The 20,117-nt window shown below is 38.5% G+C and overlaps 2 protein-coding genes across 3 annotated transcripts in view; one reads left to right on the forward strand and one right to left on the reverse strand.

The window, feature by feature from the left end:
* LOC149499818 (uncharacterized) lies at nt 1-6,635 on the forward strand. The gene is made up of 2 exons (XM_089738367.1): nt 1-205; nt 4,268-6,635. Exons 1-2 carry the CDS (start codon nt 141-143, stop codon nt 4,494-4,496), a joined length of 294 nt encoding a protein of 97 aa, XP_089594493.1. The 5' UTR covers nt 1-140; the 3' UTR covers nt 4,497-6,635.
* Gcn2 (eukaryotic translation initiation factor 2 alpha kinase Gcn2) overlaps nt 6,530-20,117 on the reverse strand; it is a 24,762-nt gene continuing 11,174 nt past the window's right edge. For both annotated transcript variants that reach the window (XM_089738365.1, XM_089738366.1), the window contains 12 exons: nt 19,817-20,081; nt 19,382-19,533; nt 17,585-17,718; nt 17,044-17,223; nt 16,112-16,335; nt 15,670-15,809; nt 15,048-15,216; nt 14,311-14,522; nt 13,255-13,340; nt 11,258-11,388; nt 10,284-10,465; nt 6,530-9,320 (listed from right to left, as the gene is read on the reverse strand). In XM_089738365.1, coding sequence (XP_089594491.1) covers nt 9,173-9,320; nt 10,284-10,465; nt 11,258-11,388; nt 13,255-13,340; nt 14,311-14,522; nt 15,048-15,216; nt 15,670-15,809; nt 16,112-16,335; nt 17,044-17,223; nt 17,585-17,718; nt 19,382-19,533; nt 19,817-20,081 — 2,023 coding nt within the window. In that variant the 3' untranslated portion in view covers nt 6,530-9,172. The remainder of the gene's footprint in view (nt 9,321-10,283; nt 10,466-11,257; nt 11,389-13,254; nt 13,341-14,310; nt 14,523-15,047; nt 15,217-15,669; nt 15,810-16,111; nt 16,336-17,043; nt 17,224-17,584; nt 17,719-19,381; nt 19,534-19,816; nt 20,082-20,117) is intronic.

Consider the following 20,117-nt stretch of genomic DNA (forward strand, 5'->3'; position numbering starts at 1 on the left):
AGAGAAATAAATAAATCAATTTTTATTCGAAGACGGTTCTTCGTCCAGTCGACACGAATTTTAAACTTTGTATTTAATTGTACAAATAATCAGTAATGCCGTTGTTTTAATATTGGAATACGCTTGTGTTTTATTTGGAAATGGATTCAGAAATGCAACCGCTGTTGCGGAGATCGGGCCCCGATGTCAGATGTAGAAGATTCAGGTATGTTTGTTATGTTGGTAACTGTTTGCCGAGGTATGATGAAATAAAAAAAAATCTTGGTAAAAAATTTTTTTATCTTGGCACTGACTAAACGATTGAGTGTAACACAATATTTCTACTATAATTTTATAAGTCTATTTAAAACAACCGGACCACATATTAAGATCACAAATATTTAGAGACATACAATGCATTTCTTAGTTAACGCATTCCCTCTTAGTAAACAAAGATAATATCAAATTACTTTTTTAATGTCTTTCTAATTGAAAACGAAGCTATAGCTCAGTACCACAAGCGCTTTAAGTAATAATCTGATAGGGTGTTACTGTCTAAACTTTAACGAATTTGTCAAATCGCCTTCACAAATGTTCGTTTTTCGTCAATCGAATCTAAAAATCCTTTTAAGTCCCTTCTGAATTGTGTTTTTGTTGACTGCGATTCAAACTTGCTCTGGCAAGTATTATACCGCCTACAGTTGTTATATACACTAGCTCCATGTAATATGCCGATATGCAACAGGAATTTACCACACATATACATGGGCGTACGTGACTGTCGTGAGCGCTGAGACAGCATTGCAACACCCTAGAAACTATGCAATGATGTAAATGGCACATTGACGCACATGACTGCGGGGACGCCGTTTCAGCACCTTTACCTCATGGAGCTTCGAAGTCAGCCACGGGGCCCGCACTTCTAAACTTACATCGTCGGAAGACAGACCGGTAGCATTAATTAAGTTTAAGTTTAATTGTAACCACTTTAATTTTTCTCCTTCTTCTTCTTCTTTGTCGTTTCCTCATTACTGAGGGTCGTGACCACCTTGGTCCAGTTTTTGCACCAGCTTCCTCCAATGTTGCCTGCATTCGGCCTGCTTAATGGCGCCCGGGACGCTGGTGTTTGTGGCCTCCTTGATAATGTCCGTCCACCTGGTTGGCAATCTTCCTCGACCTCTCTTTCCTTCCACGTGACCTACAACTATTAATTTTTCCAAGTTCTCAGGATTTTGTCGGGCCACATGTCCGAAGTACTTGAGGAGACGCTGCATACAGATTGTAGATAGACGGGTCTTGACGTTTAGCTCCTCGAGAATTGACACATTTGTTCGGCGCTCCGTCCATGATACGCCCAACATTTTAATTTTTAATTTTTAATAAACTTTAAATTCATTTTCGGTTTTTTTTTAAGACCTTAAGGCTGCGACCTCCGTAATTCAGTTATCGGTGATTGTAGATATGTCAACCCGGTGTTTGTGTTATTGCTCCGATGCGTATTCTAGTGCGCCCGAGGGTCTGTGTTAGCTGACCTTAATACGGGACCCAAGTTCATTAGGTACCAATGTAAATAACAAACATTATTTACTGCTTAGACTTGTGAGCGCGCCCACGGTTCAACTGATGTTAATTTGTTACCCCATAGAACGTGATCTCGGCACTAACACGAAGGCTGAGTTTCATTAGTATAGAATACCGGTCCCAAGCCCTCAAACCGACGCGTGAATGCTTCGTAGAAATAATTAGGGTAACCTAGCGAGCAAGATTCAGAGTACGCCTTATCAGTAGTCAATTACTTAAATATGCGCAATTAGTTCTTTATTGACATAAAACAAAGACTTGGAAGGTATATTTAAGACCAATACCTCACATAACACAGTATTTTAAGTTGCAAGGGCAATGCAACATCTGGTTTACTGGTGGTAGGACCTCTTGTGAGTCCGCGCGGGTAGGTACCACCACCCCGCCTATTTCTGCCGTGAAGGAGTAATGCGTTTCGGCTTGAAGGGTGGGGTAGCCGTTGTAACTATACTGAGACCTTAGAACTGATATCTCGAGGTGGGTGGCGCATTTACGTTGTAGATGTCTATGGGCTCCAGTAACCACTTAACACCAGGTGGGCTGTGAGCTCGTCTACCCATCTAAGCAATAAGAAGCTGCAGAAACAAATACAAACGTTTTGAATATAAGCCCGGGATGTTTAAATCAACTTTGCTACTCGGATTTATATTTGTAGGTCGCGCTAATTTATTCACAGTACTCGATGACGTGTTATTGTACAGATGAGTGGAAGAGCTCACGGCCCACCAGGTGTTAAGTGGTCACTGCAGCACATCGACATCAGCAACGTAAATGATGCCACCCAACTTGAGACAGAACTTCTATGTCGCAGTTTATACATTACTAGTGACCCGCCCTCGCTTCGCTTCGGAAACATTAAAACACACATGAAACCAAAAAAAAAAAAAAATCCCATATTTCAAAATGAAACGCATGACTTCTTCGCGGCAGAAATAGGCAGGATGGTGGTACCTACCAGTTCCCAAGACGCCCTACCATCACGAGAGTTATGGTTCTTGTCCTTTGAAAAAAAGGTTTCCATAAGCTGACCTATTTAAGATGGGAGACCTCTTTGTTTTGTGTTAGATTATTAAATCGTATTTATTGCTTTGTGTTTAAATTGCTTTGGTTTCTTCGCGAGTCATAAACACGGTTTATTGTTGTAGTTATAGTTCTAATTGAAGCTCTATGGTATTTCTGATCTTTGAAATGTGAACTCATATAACTGGTTTTTGTTAAGCGACCGTACGACAATTTTAATAAACGATACACGTGATTTATTGTTGATTTAGTGATATATTTAAACATTTTAATTAACGTGTTTTTTTGTATTACGGATAACCTGTTTTTTCTGTCCTAAATCCGAAGGTATTTTGTATAGTCTTGTGACCCACTCAGTGCTAAAAGGTCAAAGTGCTACCGTCCGCCGAAGTTCGTGAATATACATATAGTCGGATTTTTTATTAGACGAAGTAAACTGACGTTTACTGTGTTGTCAGTTTTTGATGAAATAAAAATAGTGTTGTGACAAAGTGAACGATTGAAAAAACTCCTGAATTAATGAAATTGCCTCGATTGTCTAGTGAATAGTTAGTGTGCCGAACTGCCGATATCGGGCACGGGGTTCGAATTTTAGCCGTGCTTTGTACATACCAACGAGTTTTCGACGAAACATTATGTTCCTATGGTATCTACCTGTACTGAATACCGAGTGTTTTAAACATTAAGAAAAACATTGCGAGGAAGCTTGTAAGACTGTCCTATTTCCAATGCATCATATAGTTGAAACTATAGATGTATAAAATATAACAATTATAGGTACATAGGTAATGAAAATAAAAAAAACTGATTGTAGTTACATACTACTAGTAACATATATTATTATTATATTGGATCACTTTAATACAATTTTATTGTAAAATATAAATAATATTCTTTTATAGTTTGAAATTAATGAGTAACTCTTCACACTCATTGTTCATTTATGTGATTGAACGAGAACTGAACGCATCACTATTACTTTAAATATAGCAACATTATTTCACAAAGTGACATTAGCTACTGTCAGCTGGCTTCGTCTAATTAAAAATCCGACTATAGTCTTCTCGCATTAAAACTATATAATCTCAAGTCTTACTAATTTTATAGGAGAGTGTTTTAAAAAGTTTAGCATGTGATATTTTTAATATTAATCATCTTTCCAGCATCTATTATTTATTTTTTACCAGTTACATTATCTGTCTTTTAAAGTAAGATAAAATTATGTATTAATTTTGTTAATAGTAGCCAAATTTAGGTAAACCTAAAAAAATAATTAAAACTAAACTACGCTCTTTTGACAGTATTTTTTTATTGCCCTTGTAGGCAGACGAGCATACGGCCCACCTGATGGTGAGTGGTTACCGTCGCCCATGGACTTCAGCAATGCCAGGGGCAGAGCCAAGCCGCTGCCTACCAAAAATTATTTATGAGAAAAAAACTGGTGATACTAAATGATTCCGCATATTAACTCAATTTCGAATATTTTTGGAAATCGTTCACTTTTAATGCGAAAAGACGACGTGCACGATATTATAATGTAAATTATCAAAGACAATTTTGCCTTCATTTTAATATTCTTCTTAAAATAGACCTAATGCGTACGTCTCAGCTGAGCTGTAAACCGGTTTACTCAAGCAGGAAACCTGTTTTTCTTGTTATTATATTATTTTAAATTTTGTTTCTACAGGCCGCTAACCCAAGAGGAAGTATTACAAGCTCGTCAAGAAGTTGTCTGGCGGCGAGTCCAGTTTTGCCTAGTCATTATGTTCTGGGCGATCATCGCTATGTTCCTAGCCATCATCACCTGCATTCTGATGCAGTCGCAGTGCACCGAAGTTGTCACGAATGAGATGCCCAGCGTTCCGCCCGTGCATCTCTCATTAACCCCATTAATATCGAAAGTTTACGCTTTATAAGTGAGTTTGGAAATAATTAAATGCTCTGAGGACACTAGGAACCGAAGGCAGAAATACTGTCGTTGTCTAAATTTAAGGCCAAAAGTAATAATTTGCGCTTTAGTTATGCGAGAATACTGTTCTTAATCTGAGTCATACGAGCGGTTATTTTAATCTAATCTATATTTTATTCATATTAGTAGATGCTTGTTAAAATATTAACTTTAACTAAAATTAGAATTATTTCAAGGAAATAATTACCGGTTTTTATATTGTGTACCTTCGAATAATGGCCGAAGATCGACCGTTGAAACTTGTTTTAAATTTAATTAAACTTATACGTACGTATGAAACTGCAAATATAGTGTTAAAAAAAAAAAATTGTCGCAAGAAAACTCCTAAATTAAGTTAAGCAAGATTTCGGACGCCCTATTTATGTACGTAATTTATCTGTTTAGATAGAATAAAAATAGAAATGAATCAGTTTCATACAATAATACTGACTTTGATTTCTGTACATCTTAAGTAGAGACGTGTGAGGAGATTTTTTGCTATTTGTCGTGTAATATCGAACAAGTGGCGGTATAACAAGCAAAATACTATATAGGTATAATAAGCTCATATGGTCTAGTTCATTCGCAAAACACTCATGCATTCTGATCTGCCAACGACCAATATGGAATACAGTTGAGATTTCTACCGTAAAAATTACCTACCTTCATTCTTAATAATTTATTGGTACATCTATGCATTCCCATTTAAAGGAAGGGATCGTTTTTATTTCACAACCACATTGCGTCAGCTGCGTGCTTCGATAATCGCTACGAACCTTTTTTTATTTATTGTTTCCTACCTAAGCTGATAGCCTTGAGAGGCTATTTCAGCGGAACCTTAACTAGTAGGTGAGCGCACGAGGCTCAAACCTGAGGGGACGTTGCTAACACGAACCCGAGTAAGAGCCGTGCTTCGCAAAATCTACCACCGGATCGGAAACGCGACCCACTGAGAAGATCCGGCGAGAACCTCTGTGTCTGAGGGTTAATTTACTCATGGAGCCCTTCGTCGCAAGCGACGGATTCGACGAGAACGGTGACCGGTGCTTGAGGTACCTAAAAGCACCGTTAGTGGATCGGGAGGATCCGAAATGACGTGTTTGGGGCGACGTCGACTGCTTTCCCTTCTTTCCACAGAATCGGGAATGAGCTACGAACCACGAGCACGCTCATCCATCGCAAATTTAAATACCCCGTATTTCAAATTTCTTCCGATGTCCGTTCGTCGCATGTGAAAACTTATATCGATTTAAATAGAGCATTTATTTAAAAATAAACTAGTCTCCATGATTATTCATCAACAAAATCGAATCGTCTAGTTGTCATAAGGTCACAGCTCATTAGAGCAACCCGGCACCGGCTCGTCGCGCGATTTCCACTCGTGCTCGTCAGGCGGTCCACGGATGGTCTCCGAGTGGTTAACGAATGGACGTCGCTTTTTTAACGAATTTTCGAGTAGTCTGTTAATTGGTAGGTACTAGTGGCCGCCCGGTAGTCGCAATTCGACTATAATTAAGGTTGTACACTATTATGATTCTATTTTCAAAGACTATTATACTTCTATAATCACAAATATTAAAACGTGAAGCAAAAACTTTGTATCCCTTTTTACGAAAATTGCGCGCACGAAGGAATATGACATTTTCCACACTTATAGAGAATATAGAGAAGAAGTGCACAATGCTATTTTTTTTTAAAATAATGCATAATAGATACATTCAATCAATAAAGAAAACATTATAACACACTACATACCCTGTATTTGACGCAACACGCATGCATACTATTTATTGTCAAACTTTTGTTCTTGACGTCTGAGGCCAAATTGAAAATAGATTAAATATTGTTCGTCTTTATTAATATTTTTTGTAGTGTAGCCTTGGCGAAATTTGCGCAATGTCACCACATTAGTGCCTGGTGGCTCTTAATGAGCTGTGACCTTAAGTTTAACATCCTTACTACTGTAGACACGTATTTCATACTTCAATAAAACTCACGATAGCACAAAAACGAATTCCATGTATTATTATTATCAATGATACAAAACTAGAAAATAAATATAAAAAACATCATACTGTATAACTATTAAAATTTATTTAGTATTGTACTGTGTTTTTCTTATTTTCTATGATAGGAGCAATTTGTATCATACTACACAAAACTTATTAATAGTATTGTACTATGCTTTCCTTATTTTCTATGAGAGAAGTAATTTTATAGCCTTCAATAACTATATAAAGTAAAAAAAAAAACTTATAACATTTAAGTTACAAGAGAAACAATTGAAATTGAAATTTCTCAGAGGGATGTAACTACTCCAAAACGATTTTTTTTTGTTCTGAATAATATGACCTATGGACATAGGCAATGGCAGAGTTAGGGCAAAAGCTAAACCATCTCATTGCTTAATAAGAAGTATTTTTAAACGTTGAAGAAAATACAAATTTGATGCAAGCTGCCAAAATAATCCTAATGCACAATGAAATCCCATAATCTCTAGCCTGTACTATATTTATACAGCTGTTTTTAAGTTTTACCTTGTGAGAATTTGGACACCGACTCTTCAAAGACAGGACACAAAAGGAAATAAAAATAAAATCGTAGCTTACACGAAAAAGGCCACCGTCCGCCACCGGAGTAGAGTTCATCCATACTACCTGGAGCCACTACGTTCATCTACAGTGCGTTTCCAAAGATCTTTTTTGCCATGTACCATCCGGCTATGGAATGAGCTCCCCTCCACGGTGTTTCCCGAGCGCTATGACATGTCCTTCTTCAAACGAGGCTTGTGGGGAGTATTAAACGGTAGGCAGCGGCTTGGCTTTGCCCCTGACATTGCTGACGTCCATGAGCGACGGTAACCACTCACCATCAGGTGGGCCGTATGCTCGTCTGCCTATACGGCAATAAAAAATAAAAAAAATGCTCTAACGACATCCGCTCTAAATTGCTATTTTGTTTGAAATAACAAAATTCATATATGTTCCTTTTAAGCCAAAATTACCACCTAGTTAAATTTATTCTTCGAGCTGTTGGATAATCTAGATCTTACTTACCTTATAGCTAGATAAATATAGACAGATTGCCTTGTTTGGAATATCAGAACGATAATGAAAGTTGTGGTTTGTATTCATATGATCCACGTGTGGAAGTTCGATTATACTCACATTTGAAACCGATGGGGTAGGCAATTCAACAGAGGTAGATATTTATTCACTTATTCAGTGAGCGCAAAAAAAGTTATGTATACTTAAGAATTTTGACGTAATTCACTAATGCGTACATAATTCTCTCTATCATTAAAAGTAAATTAACAAATCATAGTCAATAACTATGATTCAGATATCTGTTAAGTATTTATAAAGAGAAATATGTACGCCTTGGTAAAAGAAATCTGAACATTTTAAATAAAAACACAATTCCATATTTTTTTCTATTAACTCGCAAATGATTTTGAAATACATTCTTAAGTTTAATAAACAATTTTTTCTCTTCAGTCTTTCTTGTATAAATATATGGAGGCATTAGACATTACATAAAAAAAAACGTCACCACCAGCCTTGAGGCACGAGGATCGACCTCAAGCCTCAACACAACCTCATGCCTAGACAACGACTACCTCATCCTTGAAACTTATCATAAATCTTATCTTAAATAATACCGAGTAGACATTGTGTATTCATTTACTTAATTATTAAAAAAAGCATAGCATTTAAAAAAAAACCGTGCGCGTGCATCTTGATGCACGTGAATGAAGTGAAACTTCTTGTTTCGATGTGTCGTATGTGGTTTTGTTCATTTTTCATCCTAAAAATCAGATTGCTCTTGTAATAGGGAATGCTGTGTATAAGAGATGCGATATCTTCAACATTTATATTATATTAGCGACCCGCCCTCGCTTCGCTTCAAAAACTGTAACTTATTATTGATTTCTCCACTATTTAATGGAGGTTATTATACATATAAACCTTCCTCTTTAATCACTCTATCTATTAAAAAAACAGCATCAAAATCCGTTGCGTAGTTTTAAATATTTAAGCATACCTAGTGATATGGGGACAGAGAAAGAGACTTTGTTTTATACTATGTAGTGACATATTTGAAATTATAGATAGAAAAATGAATATACATATATTTTTTTAAATATTTCATTAAAATATTGGACGCTACTCGTTGCTAACGCTCGCGCTGACCTGTAACAGGTATACTACGCGCATACGTTGGAGTGCCACGCATTCGCTCTTAATCTGTCTCTTTCTATTCCATGGTAGCGTTAAACGTTTAACGCAACCTTGTTAGAAGTCGCATTAGAAGTTTCACTTCAATTTATTATTTGTGTTTGCTCGTTTTTTTTATCTTTTCGTTCGCGGACAGTTTGTCAAATTGACTTGATAATTGCTACATTTGCTGTTGGCACTTGGGAGGTTTTAGTCGTAGTTCAGTCAACGTACGGCAAATGGCACGCAATTAGTTTTAGTAGTTTCTTGTATTTCGTATATGGCAATAATCACAGTGAAGCGCCATTGATTTCACTAATTGTTTACATAGTTATCGATGCTGTGCATTATTTCTAATGTACCAAATAATTACTCGAATGACTAAGAATACTATTAGAGATATTAATTAAAATTACATTAGTAAGCATCAAGTAATAAGTCGACACAATGAATCCGGTATTGAATATAGGGCGTATATTTGAGTCTCTTCGTTGTTCCGACTCGGACTGGTTTGTTTCAATAAGCTCGAAAGCTCGGAGCGAGCTTCGTCTATTAGGCCCTGACGTTTGGGGAACCTGGGAACGAAAATTAATTTATATTTCGCTGATTTGTGAGGGATAATGTAAAGCTGAGGTCTCTTTATATCTTCAAAGGCTTATATATAAATTAGGTTTATAACCTACTATGTAACGACGGTTTGAAGCTTTGTGTATGTAAAGATCTTAACAATGTACATAACACAAAAAGATCATGAGTGCTCATATTGGGTTTTTTGATAAATGCATTTACTTAAGCTACCGGCTCTGATTGTGGCGCAGAGGGTTGTTTTGTTTGTTCTTTGTTTGAGTCTTCATTATCTATATATTTATATACCCATTTAGGCGTATATATTTTCTTTGTAGGCATACGCGCATACGGCCCACCTGATGGTGAGTGGTTACCGTCACCCATGGACTTCAGCAAATCCAGGGGCAGAGCCAAGCCGCTGCCTACCGTTAAGTACTCTCCACAAGCCTCGTTTGAAGAAGGATATGTAATGTTGCCCATTTTCTCAAAATTAACAATTTGTATCATATCACATCCATTCATATCTTTAATTCTACTAGTGGTCCCTATGTAGTCGAAATTCGACTATAATTAATTGAAATTATCATTTTAAACATTATTAGGTTCTATTGTCAAAAACTATTATACTTCGCCAAGACTACATTATAGACAAATAATATTAAAGATAAACAATATTAACCTATTTTCAATTTGACGACAGGCTATGCAATAACAAAAGTTTGACAACAAACAAAGAGTACCTATGCATATATGTGTGTATGTGTGTGTCAAATAAATATTAGTGTGTATATATTTTTTTAAATTGATTTAATGTATTATAAATGGACAATTAAAAAAAAAATTGCGTTTAACATTCCTTCTCAATATTCTCTATAAGTGTGAGAATTTTTTTACTCCTCCATCCGCGCATTTTTCGTAAAAAGGAGTACAAAGTTTTTGCTTCACGTATTAATAATATATAAATTACTCACATTTCCGTAACATTTCTGAAGGCTTGCGACAGATCATCGGCATCTAGTGGCGCCGTCAGCTGCGAGGCCATGTACCTGACGCAGGCGGAGTCGCAGGCCACGGCTAGTACGTTGACGCGCACCCTCGCCATGACCGGCAGGAGGCCCAGACTTACCAGAATCGACGTCACTTGAGTGTTTATCTGTAATATAAGCGAATACGTAGACTTTTGGCGGGAACGCGAGGAGTGAAGTTGTGTGATTCGTTTTATTTTATCGATTTAGTGTTTATTCGTGTTTAAATGTGTAATAATGGCGGTTTATTAACTGTTTAATATCTGTGAAAGTGCACAAATGTGGGAAAATAAAACAAAGCCGCTGGACGTAACATCTCGGGATCCTCCGAAAAGTCCACTGAAAAAATCTTAGTAAATGACCACCATTTTACTGAGATTATATTTCATTCCATCTCATTTCATTTCATTTAATTTCATCCCAGTTGATTAATGTCTCAAATTAATCATCTTCATTTCATTTCACTCCATAATATCATTTTTCATTAAAATATGAATATAAATTAAAATAAGACATGACTTAAAGGTCTTAGTTACCAGGTCATAAAATCCCTTAAAAGGAGTGAAGTTGTGTGAATTGTTTTATTTTATCCATTTATTGTTTCTTCGGGTTTAAATGTGTAATAACGGTGGTTTTCGCTAATTTGGTCATACTATTATAATTTCTTTTTATTTATGATTTTAATTATCCCACCATTAAAATACCCTTAAATTTTATAGTAAATATGTAAAAATGAAACTTGTTTTTCTATAGATATTTCATTAATGTCCGTGAGAGCACGGGTAGCTTTGCCGAAAATGGCCCATGTCCTTTCATATCAATTTGGCTCAAGTTCTTGAGTTTTAGGCGAACATATATACTCAGATACATTCGCTTTTATTAAATTATTATTATGCATAGTGTAGTTTTTAAGAGCTCACCTGATTCTCGCAGTGCCTCTTCGAGTTTTTCGTCATTCTGTCGCTGGCCGTTATGAAAGTGACCGATATATTTGGACTGTTGTACTTTTCGGAGCTTTCGGACCAGCTTATCGATCGGTTTGTGCTAGAACCTGTTGAAATGCACCAAAACCGAAAGGTCATAAGTATTAATTAGGAAATCATCGGGTAATATGAAATTAAATTTCATATAGACGCAGAATTTGACCAAGTGTCTTGATTTTTTAATTTTATTGCTTTCACGGGTGGACGAGCTCACAGCCCACCTGATGTTGAGTGGTCACCGGAGCCCATAGACATCTATAATGTAAATGCCGCCACCCACCTTGAGATATGAGTTCTAAAGTCTCAAGTATAGTTACAACAGCTGCCCCGCCCTTCAAACCGAAACGCATTACTGCTTCACGGCAGAAATAGGCAGGGTGATGGTACCTACCCGTGCGTACTCACAAGAGGTCCTACCACCAGTAAAAAGGGCTTAGATGGGTGGACGAGCTCACAGCCTACCTGGTGTCAGATGGTTACTGGAGCCCATAGACATCCACAACGTAAATGCGCCACCCACCTTGAGATATAAGTTCTAAGGTTTTAGTTGTTACAGTACAACGGCTGTCCCACCCTTCAAACCGAAATAGGCAGGGTGGTGGTACCCACCGGACTCACAAGAGGTCCTACCACCAGTAAATGACGACCTAATGCGACTTGACCGTTTGGAAATTTATAAGAGAACTCATTATTTAACGAAACACCTCTTTCGGTTAACAATAAAATCTATATTTTATTATTTATCGTGGACTGTTTTGATAGTTCAACTAAAATACTATTGTTAGGTATAAAGGGGAATTTTGCAAAAAAAATATATTTTATACAATTTTAAAGATTATTGTTGGTATATCGTTGAAAAGTTGCAACTTCAGCATCAGAAATAATTAATAAACAAGACGTTCTACCATCAGTAATACGGCTAAGAGGTAATTGATGAATTGGTGTATTTAAGTGCTCTGATTATTATACCAGAGTACCGCAATTAATCAGTACGTACTGATCAATAGGTAGCAAGCAGTACGGTAGCACAATGCGGTAGTATAATGAAGTCTGCACGGGTAGGTACCACCATGCCTGATATTTTAGTCGCGAAGCCGTCATGTGTTCCGATTTGAAAATGGAACAGCTTTGACATAATACAATAGAGTTTTCGACCTCATGTCTCAAGGCGGGTGGATACATGTTTGGGATATCTATGAACTCCAATAGCCACTTAAAACCGGATGGACCGTGCACTCGTTCACCTAACTACGCAATTTTATTTCTTTTATGTTATTGCCAAACGTTACCCACCTATTTATTTTATAATTTGATTTTGTTATTTTAATATTTTGTCAAAAATAATCTTATTACTTTTACTTAGTTTATATGTATATGTGCGTGTCATTTTATGGATTTGTATTTTATTTTCTCTTTAAGCAAGCAACAACGATTTAATCAATGAATAAATAAAGAAAAGACTATATACGTTAAGTCGTTACAAATAATGTTTTATTAATATCATATTTACAATTTTTAGTCATTTAAAAATAAGCCTTAATAATTCGCGTTAAGAGTCAAATTAAGTTGTTTTTTGTCTAACACAAACTTACTTTGCACTTCGTTTAATTATTATTTTTCAAGAAATTTTATGACCTGGTAACTAAGACCTTTAAGTCATATCTTATTTTAGATTATTATTTTTTTAAATAAAAAAGGATAATTTACTGAGATTTTTTCAGTGGACTTTTGGAGAATCCCGAGAAGTTACGTCCAGCAGCTTTGTTTCATTTTCCCATATTTGTGCACTTTCACAGATATTAAACAGTTAATGAATCACCGTTATTACACATTTGAATCTGAAGAAACACTAAATAAACAAAATAAAACAAATCACACAACTTCACTCCTCGCGTTCCAGCCAAAAAGTCCGCACTTCGTTTAACAATGCTTACCTTCAGGATTCCGAGACGAGTCGCCGATAATTTTTTGTTTGATGAAATCGACAACATCCACGTAGGGCACCCTGTGTTCCCGGATCCTGCAAAAACGGTTCAAAACAGATTCGATGTCATTTATGTGTCGTATATTTCTTAGAGGTATCTTGAAGTGACCAGGAAAATGAATAAATGCGTTTACTTCTTCAAATACCAATTATATTGTTTTTAATTATATTACAAATGTATCTGTTTTTATTGCTTAGATGGGTGGACGAGCTCACCATAGCCCACCTGGTGTTAAGTGGTTACTGGAGCCCATAGACATCTACAACGTAAATGCGCCACCCACCTTGAGATATGAGTTCTAACGTCTCCGTATAGTTACAACGGCAAACCGAAACGCATTACTGCTTCACGGCAGAAATAGGCGGGGTGGTGGTAACTACCCGTGCGGACTCACAAGAGGTCCTACCACCAATAATTACGCAAATTATAGTTTTGCTGGTTTGATTTTTATTACACGATGTTATTCCTTCACCGTGGAAGTCAATCGTGAACATTTTTTAAGTGCGTATATCATTAGAAAAATTGGTACCCGCCTGCGGGATTCGAACACCATTTTACTGAGATTATATTTCATACCACATCATCTCATTTCGTTTCATTTCATTTCGCTTCATATTATCATTTTTCCTAAAAATCTATTTAAATAAAGATGAATTGCTGTTTGTTAGTCTCGCTAAATCTCGGGAACGACTGGACCGATTTGGCTAATTTTGGTCTTGAATAATTCGTGGAAGTCCAGAGAAGTTTTAAAAGGTGAATAAATATGAAAATCCTCGGAATTACATAAAAACAAACAATTTTGTTTTTCCTTTGATGTGTCCCCCTGTCGGACGGATTCTTTTTGTTTTTTTTAAGTTTATTTTATACAAAAGTTTAGGTCTTTTATTTATCGATTGAGGCACTACGAAGTCTGCCGGGTCAGCTAGTAAGAACATAAATTAAAATAAGACTTGACCTAAAGGTCTTAGTTACCAGGTCATAAAATCTCTTAAAAAAAAGGCGTACCTGTCCTGGTCCCAGCAGGACAGCCGGACGAGGGGCGGGTCGTGCTCGGCCAGCACGGCGCCGGGCGCGAGGTCTGGCGCGTCCCCCGCGTGCAGCCCGGCCCGCAGCCCGCCCGCCCACAGCTCGCACGCCAGCTGCGCCCGCCGCGCCGCCGCCGCGCCCTCCCGCCCGCTGCCCACCGCGCCCCACACGCGCACGTGCACCAGCGGCGTCTGCCGACACACATCACAACAACTTCATTGATGACGTCATGTTTCCGGTCCGATGGTAGATTCTGCGAAGCACTCTTACTAAGGCTAGTGTTACCAACGCCCTCTGTTTAGAGCCCCGTGAGCTTACCCGTACGGTGAATCTAGTATGACATCTCGAGGTCACTAGAATAGGTAGGAAAAAAAAGCACTGAAGTAATTCGGAGAATCTACTACCAGATCGGAAACCCGACCCACTGAGAAGATCCGGCGAGAAACTCAGTGGGCTGTGTCTGAGGGTTATTAAATCGTCGAGCCCTTCGTCGCAAGACGGGTTCGACAAGAACGATGACCGGTGCTTGAATAGGTACCACCTATTGCTTCAGGGCAACCAAGACAGTCATTAATTTACCTGTACGATGTTCCAATACGCCCTACCACCAGTAAATGCTGATTGTGATTGAAGCACGCCAGTCTAACGCCAATAATTATGATGACATCAGCGGGGACATACGGGGTTGGGGGAGGGGGTTCTATTATATAACTGACCTCGTTACTTTTGATCGGCACGTTCGTTTGCGTCTCCAGTTTGTTGAGGAAGGCCGCCATCCGTTCGAGGGACATCGAGAACCCGACCGAGCACACATTCAAATCGGCGCTGTCTTGATCGTTTTCCGCGCTCGCTACATTCCAGAACTCCTTGACCAGAGCATCGTATCTATATAAATATACATTGTTTATAAAAAAAACAGAGCAAAAAATAACTAAGCCTGGCATAACGAGATAAATAATAGGTATTATTTAACTATGAAGTTGCCGTTTTACAATACTGGCCATTTGACTCGGTAATTTGTGTATGGCAATAAATTCTAAATTTAAATGAATTTTATTCCAAAAATATGTATGGAATTCTATTTTCAAATTATTATTTTTTGTACAACCGACTTTTGATAAATGGCAGTGCATCCAAACGGTATTCCCAAACAAGCAGTCTTGCTGATGGTTCACACTTTAAAAACCTGACTTTTGGGTGTCATAGACCTCATGTCTCAAGGTGGATGGCGGCATGCACATCGAGACGTCTATGGAGCCATATAACCGTTCAACAGCAGACGGGCCGTGAAGTCAGGTCGTGTAAAACTAATAAAAAAAAAATCATTGCATAATGGACCTTCCGCCAGCCGCAATAAGGTCCCCGGAACGTCGTTTGGTGATCGACTTCTGTTCGCTTCGCACGACGGACATCTGCCAGAACACGCCGCTGTGCTGCGTCACGTTGTACGCCGAGAGCGGAGCCACCGTCATCGGGCACTGAAAATACAAATATTTAATGTCAATGTCAATAATTAATTTCAATGTTATTATCGTTGGGCACACGTATTGATATTTTTTTTTATTTATTGCTTATGTGGGTAGACGAGCTCACAGCCCACCTGGTCTTTAGTGGTTACTGGAGCCCATAGATATCTACAACGTAAGTGCGCCAACCACCTTGAGATATAAGTTCTAAGATCTCAAGTACAGTTCCAACGGCTGCCCCGCCCTTCAAACCGGAACGCATAACTGCTTCGCGGCAGAAATAGGCGGGGCGGTGGTACCACCACGCCTCTCACCTCACAGCCCAGCGCCTTGGCGTTCCTGTACACGGCTTCCAGGTCGTGCACAGCCTGACTCGCGATCCTGCTGCACTTCGCTTGTTTGACGAGAGGCGTGACCAGCTCCCGGAGCTCTTGGACCGGCGCGTCCGCCTCCATCAGGCGGACCAGGTTCGTGACGTCACGGTTCGTTATACAGAGCGACGTCAGGTGTGTTTGAAGTTGCAGACTCGTTATGCGACCTAAAAATTGTAAAAGTCATTTTACGGGTGGTAGGACCTCTTGTGAGTCCGCACGGGTAGGTACCACCACGCTCCCTGTTTCTGCCATGAAGCAGTAATGCGTTTTGGTTTGAAGGGTGGGGCAGCCGTTTTAACTATATTGAGACCTTAAAACTTATATCTCAAGGTGAGTGGCGCATTTACGTTGTAAATGACTATGGGCTTCAGTAATCATTTAACAACAGGTGGGCTGTGAGCTCGTCCAACTATCTAAGCAATAAAAAAAATAACTTTTTTTTTTAGGTCGTCTATGTAAAGATTATGAGTTTTTTTTTATTTAAATACATTTAGAGGTCTTACATCTGTGGGTTAGTGGTTAATTTTTTTTTTATTGCTTATAAGGGTGGACGAGTTCACAGTCCACCTGGTATTAAGTGGTTACTGGAGCCCATATGCATCTACAACGTAAATGCGCCACCCACCTTGAGATATAAGTTCTAAAATATCAAGTATAGTTACTACGGCTGCCCCGCCCTTCAAACCAAAACGCATTATTGCTTCACGGCTGAAATAGGCGGGGCGGTGGTACCTACCCGCGCGGACTCACAAGAGGTCCTACCACCAGTAAAATAGGTTCATGCACTCGTATCGACCTCACGCAACAATATGGCAACGACGTTGCTACGTTTATCTCACATTAAAATCATAATTGATTTATTTAGTACTCACCGAAGCTGACGTCGACCAAAACAGGGTATATATCAGCTTGTTTGTCTGTCGGTACCCCGCACGACTGTAGCAGGACGCGAATCAGTTCCGTGTGATTTAGTTGTATCGACACTTTGAGGGAACACTCCGATGCCGCTCTACTTGCGACCTCTATTAATTCTGCGTCCGGCCATAGAGAGTCTGTAAAATTAAAATAATATTGTTTACTGGATTACATTACATTTTGTCTCCAATTCAGTGCAGTGACATTTAAAATATGCTGTTAATTCCCGTAACCGAACAAAATAAATAACCAGATATCAATCATGCTCGAAGGACCAAATGCTATTTATTATCTTTTTCATTTTAGACAATTTCCTAGAATTCATTAATAAATCTGACTTTATGTTTACCGAATATTTACTAATAGAGAAATTTATATACAAAACAATGTTTAAGGCACAGTTTAACAATTATTTATTGTCTGCAACAACATAAAATTTGAAGGTGTGAAGATTTTACGTACTTGCTAAAAAAAAAAAACAAAAATTCAATTACTCACCAGTTTTAGGGGTGACGATATCGTAGGCACATTCAAGAATTTCCTTCGGGTGAAAACCTTGAACGTGCTTCTCTCTATAAACCCTATCGACTATAAAACGACGGAGATTTTTTATACCGGAGTATGCTATGTGCCTGAAAATTATTGATAGATCAAACGTTAATTATTACTAGTGGTCCCGCAGTAGTCGAAATTCGACTATAATTAATTGAAATTATAAGATTGAACATTATTATGATTCTATTGTCAAAGACAGTAAAGTAATAAGAAAAGATTGACAATAAGCAAATAGTATGCATGCGTGTGTGTGTCTAATACATGGTAGTGCGTGTAATGTTTTTTCTATAAGTGTGGGAAAATTTCATACTCCTCCGTCCACGCAATTTTCGTAAAAAGGGGTACAAAGTTTTTGCCTCACGTATTGATAGACTTAGTCTGGCCATAAATACTGTTACAATTAAAAATAAAAAAATATATATTGCAAATAACATTTATTACTTTTATAGTGTGTTAGTTTAATACATAAATATAAAACAATTTAAAGTATAAAAAGCTTATACGAAATGGTCTCCATTGGCTGCAATACAGTCCTTTAAACGTTGAGGCCAGTTATCAATAGAAGCACGCACTAAAATTTTTCACTGCCAATCGTACGGATTGTTTTAGGGACTCCAAATTATCATGGCGTTTAGAGCAAGCCGTACTCTCTAAAACTGACCATAAATCATAATCCAGCGGATTAAGATCGGGACTAGACGACAGCCAGACTTCAGCTCTGATGAAGTCCGAAACGTTCGTTTCCAACCAAGACTGCTATACCGAGCTTTATGACCTGGCGCCGAGTCTTGCTGGAAGGACCGTTCTTGATTATTGAACATGGTGTTGTTAAGGGGCTTCACTACTTTCTCAAGAATGGTATCTTGATACACTTGTGCCGATGTTTTGATACCTTTTTCACAAAAGTATGGCTCAGTCACTCCTTCATAGCTAATACCCCACCAAACCATCACTGAAGTCGGATAGTGCCCACGTTACACTCTGTCGACTAATTGGGAAGCTTCCTTAGAGCTTTGAGCATAAATAAGGTCATTTTGTTTGTTAAAATGTTGCTCAATTGTAAAAATTTTCTCATCCGTAAACAAAAATTTTCTATGACCTCCCTTTGCGTACCGCTTCAGTAGCTGTTTCGATTTTACCACCCTATTCTCTTTTAAATTATCAGTTAAGAAATGACCAGTACGTTTCTTATAGGCTGCAAGTCCTAAGTCATCTTTTAAAATACGCGACATGGTTCTAGGTGCTATCTTCATCTCCCGAGATAAAATCTTTTGCTTTCGGACAAGATTTCTTCGAATTCTTTCCCTTGCTGCTTTGACCACCTTTTTCGTACGAACACTAAGTGGACGGCCAGATATTTTTCTGTCACAAACAGAGGAGGTCTCATTGCACCTATCAATAGCCCGGTACACAAACATTTTTCTAATACCAAGCGTATGGAGAGTTTTAAAAATTGCATTTGGCTCCAAAATAAAATAAAATAAAAAATACCTACTTTGTGTAATGCAATCACAGCGATTCGGTTCTCTTTATCACCCCACTCCATTTTAATATCGCAAAATACTGTACAATATATTGGCGCCAAAATGAGAACTCAATGAGCAATCATATAAAAATGACAGATTCCAAATTCAAATGTAATATTGGTTTATTTTTAATTGTAACAGTATTTATGGCCAGACTAAGTATAGATTTTTTTATTAAAGGCCCATACTTTTTGAGTTGATTCAAAAGGCTTACCTGGCGAAAGGCAGCCTCAAGTCGTGCGGTAAATGACAGACCGAGCCCGATGACGTCATGACTTTGACAGCGTTAGGATACTGGTCCCAGGCTCTCGCTCTCGGTATCAGGAGAGGGGGAGCGAACTCTAAAGCTCCGTGACTTTTGAATACCTATTAAATAATTCAATAAAATGTGTGGTAGCTTAAAGTTTTGAGAGTATTTATGTATTTTATTGAGTCAGGGATGCATTAACAATTTTGTTTTTCCTTTGATATGTCCCCCATTGGACGGATTCCTTTTGTTTGTCTTAAGTTTATTTTATACGAAAGTTTAGGTCTTTTATTTATCGATTGAGGCACTACGAAGTCTGTCGGGTCATATATTCCGTAATACAAGATACGCGAAAAAGCTGTGCTATTTCAAAGTTGCATTCAGAATTGCATTTCTCATCACCTTGACAACAGCATCCTTGACGAACTCCAGGAGACGGGCGGGCTTGGTCTTCATCCCGTTGTGGTAGGTGTAGTCCTCGGCCGCGGACGGCCTCTGGTCGAGGCAGGCGGCCACGAGGCGCTGGTAGCCGCGCGCCGTGCGGTCGCTGAGCGCGTGCGACAGCAGCCCGGCCAGCGCGCCCTCGGGCACGGCGCGGGGCACGTGCTCGCTGGCCAGCAGCTCCGCGCACGTGGGCCGCAGGCTCGCCTCGTGGTTCAGCAACCATCTGACCATCGACCAAGGTTTCGCGTTAGCCAGCGTC

The sequence above is a fragment of the Bombyx mandarina genome, chromosome 25, assembly GCF_030267445.1.
Source record: "Bombyx mandarina strain Sakado chromosome 25, ASM3026744v2".
Classification (NCBI taxonomy): domain Eukaryota; kingdom Metazoa; phylum Arthropoda; class Insecta; order Lepidoptera; family Bombycidae; genus Bombyx; species Bombyx mandarina.

Coding starts and splice junctions, on each gene's coding strand:
- LOC149499818 (XM_089738367.1), top strand. CDS start 141: ATGGATTCAGAAATGCAACCGCTGTTGCGGAGATCGGGCCCCGATGTC. Junction 206..4,267: donor GTCAGATGTAGAAGATTCAG/GTATGTTTGTTA, acceptor TTGTTTCTACAG/GCCGCTAACCCAAGAGGAAG.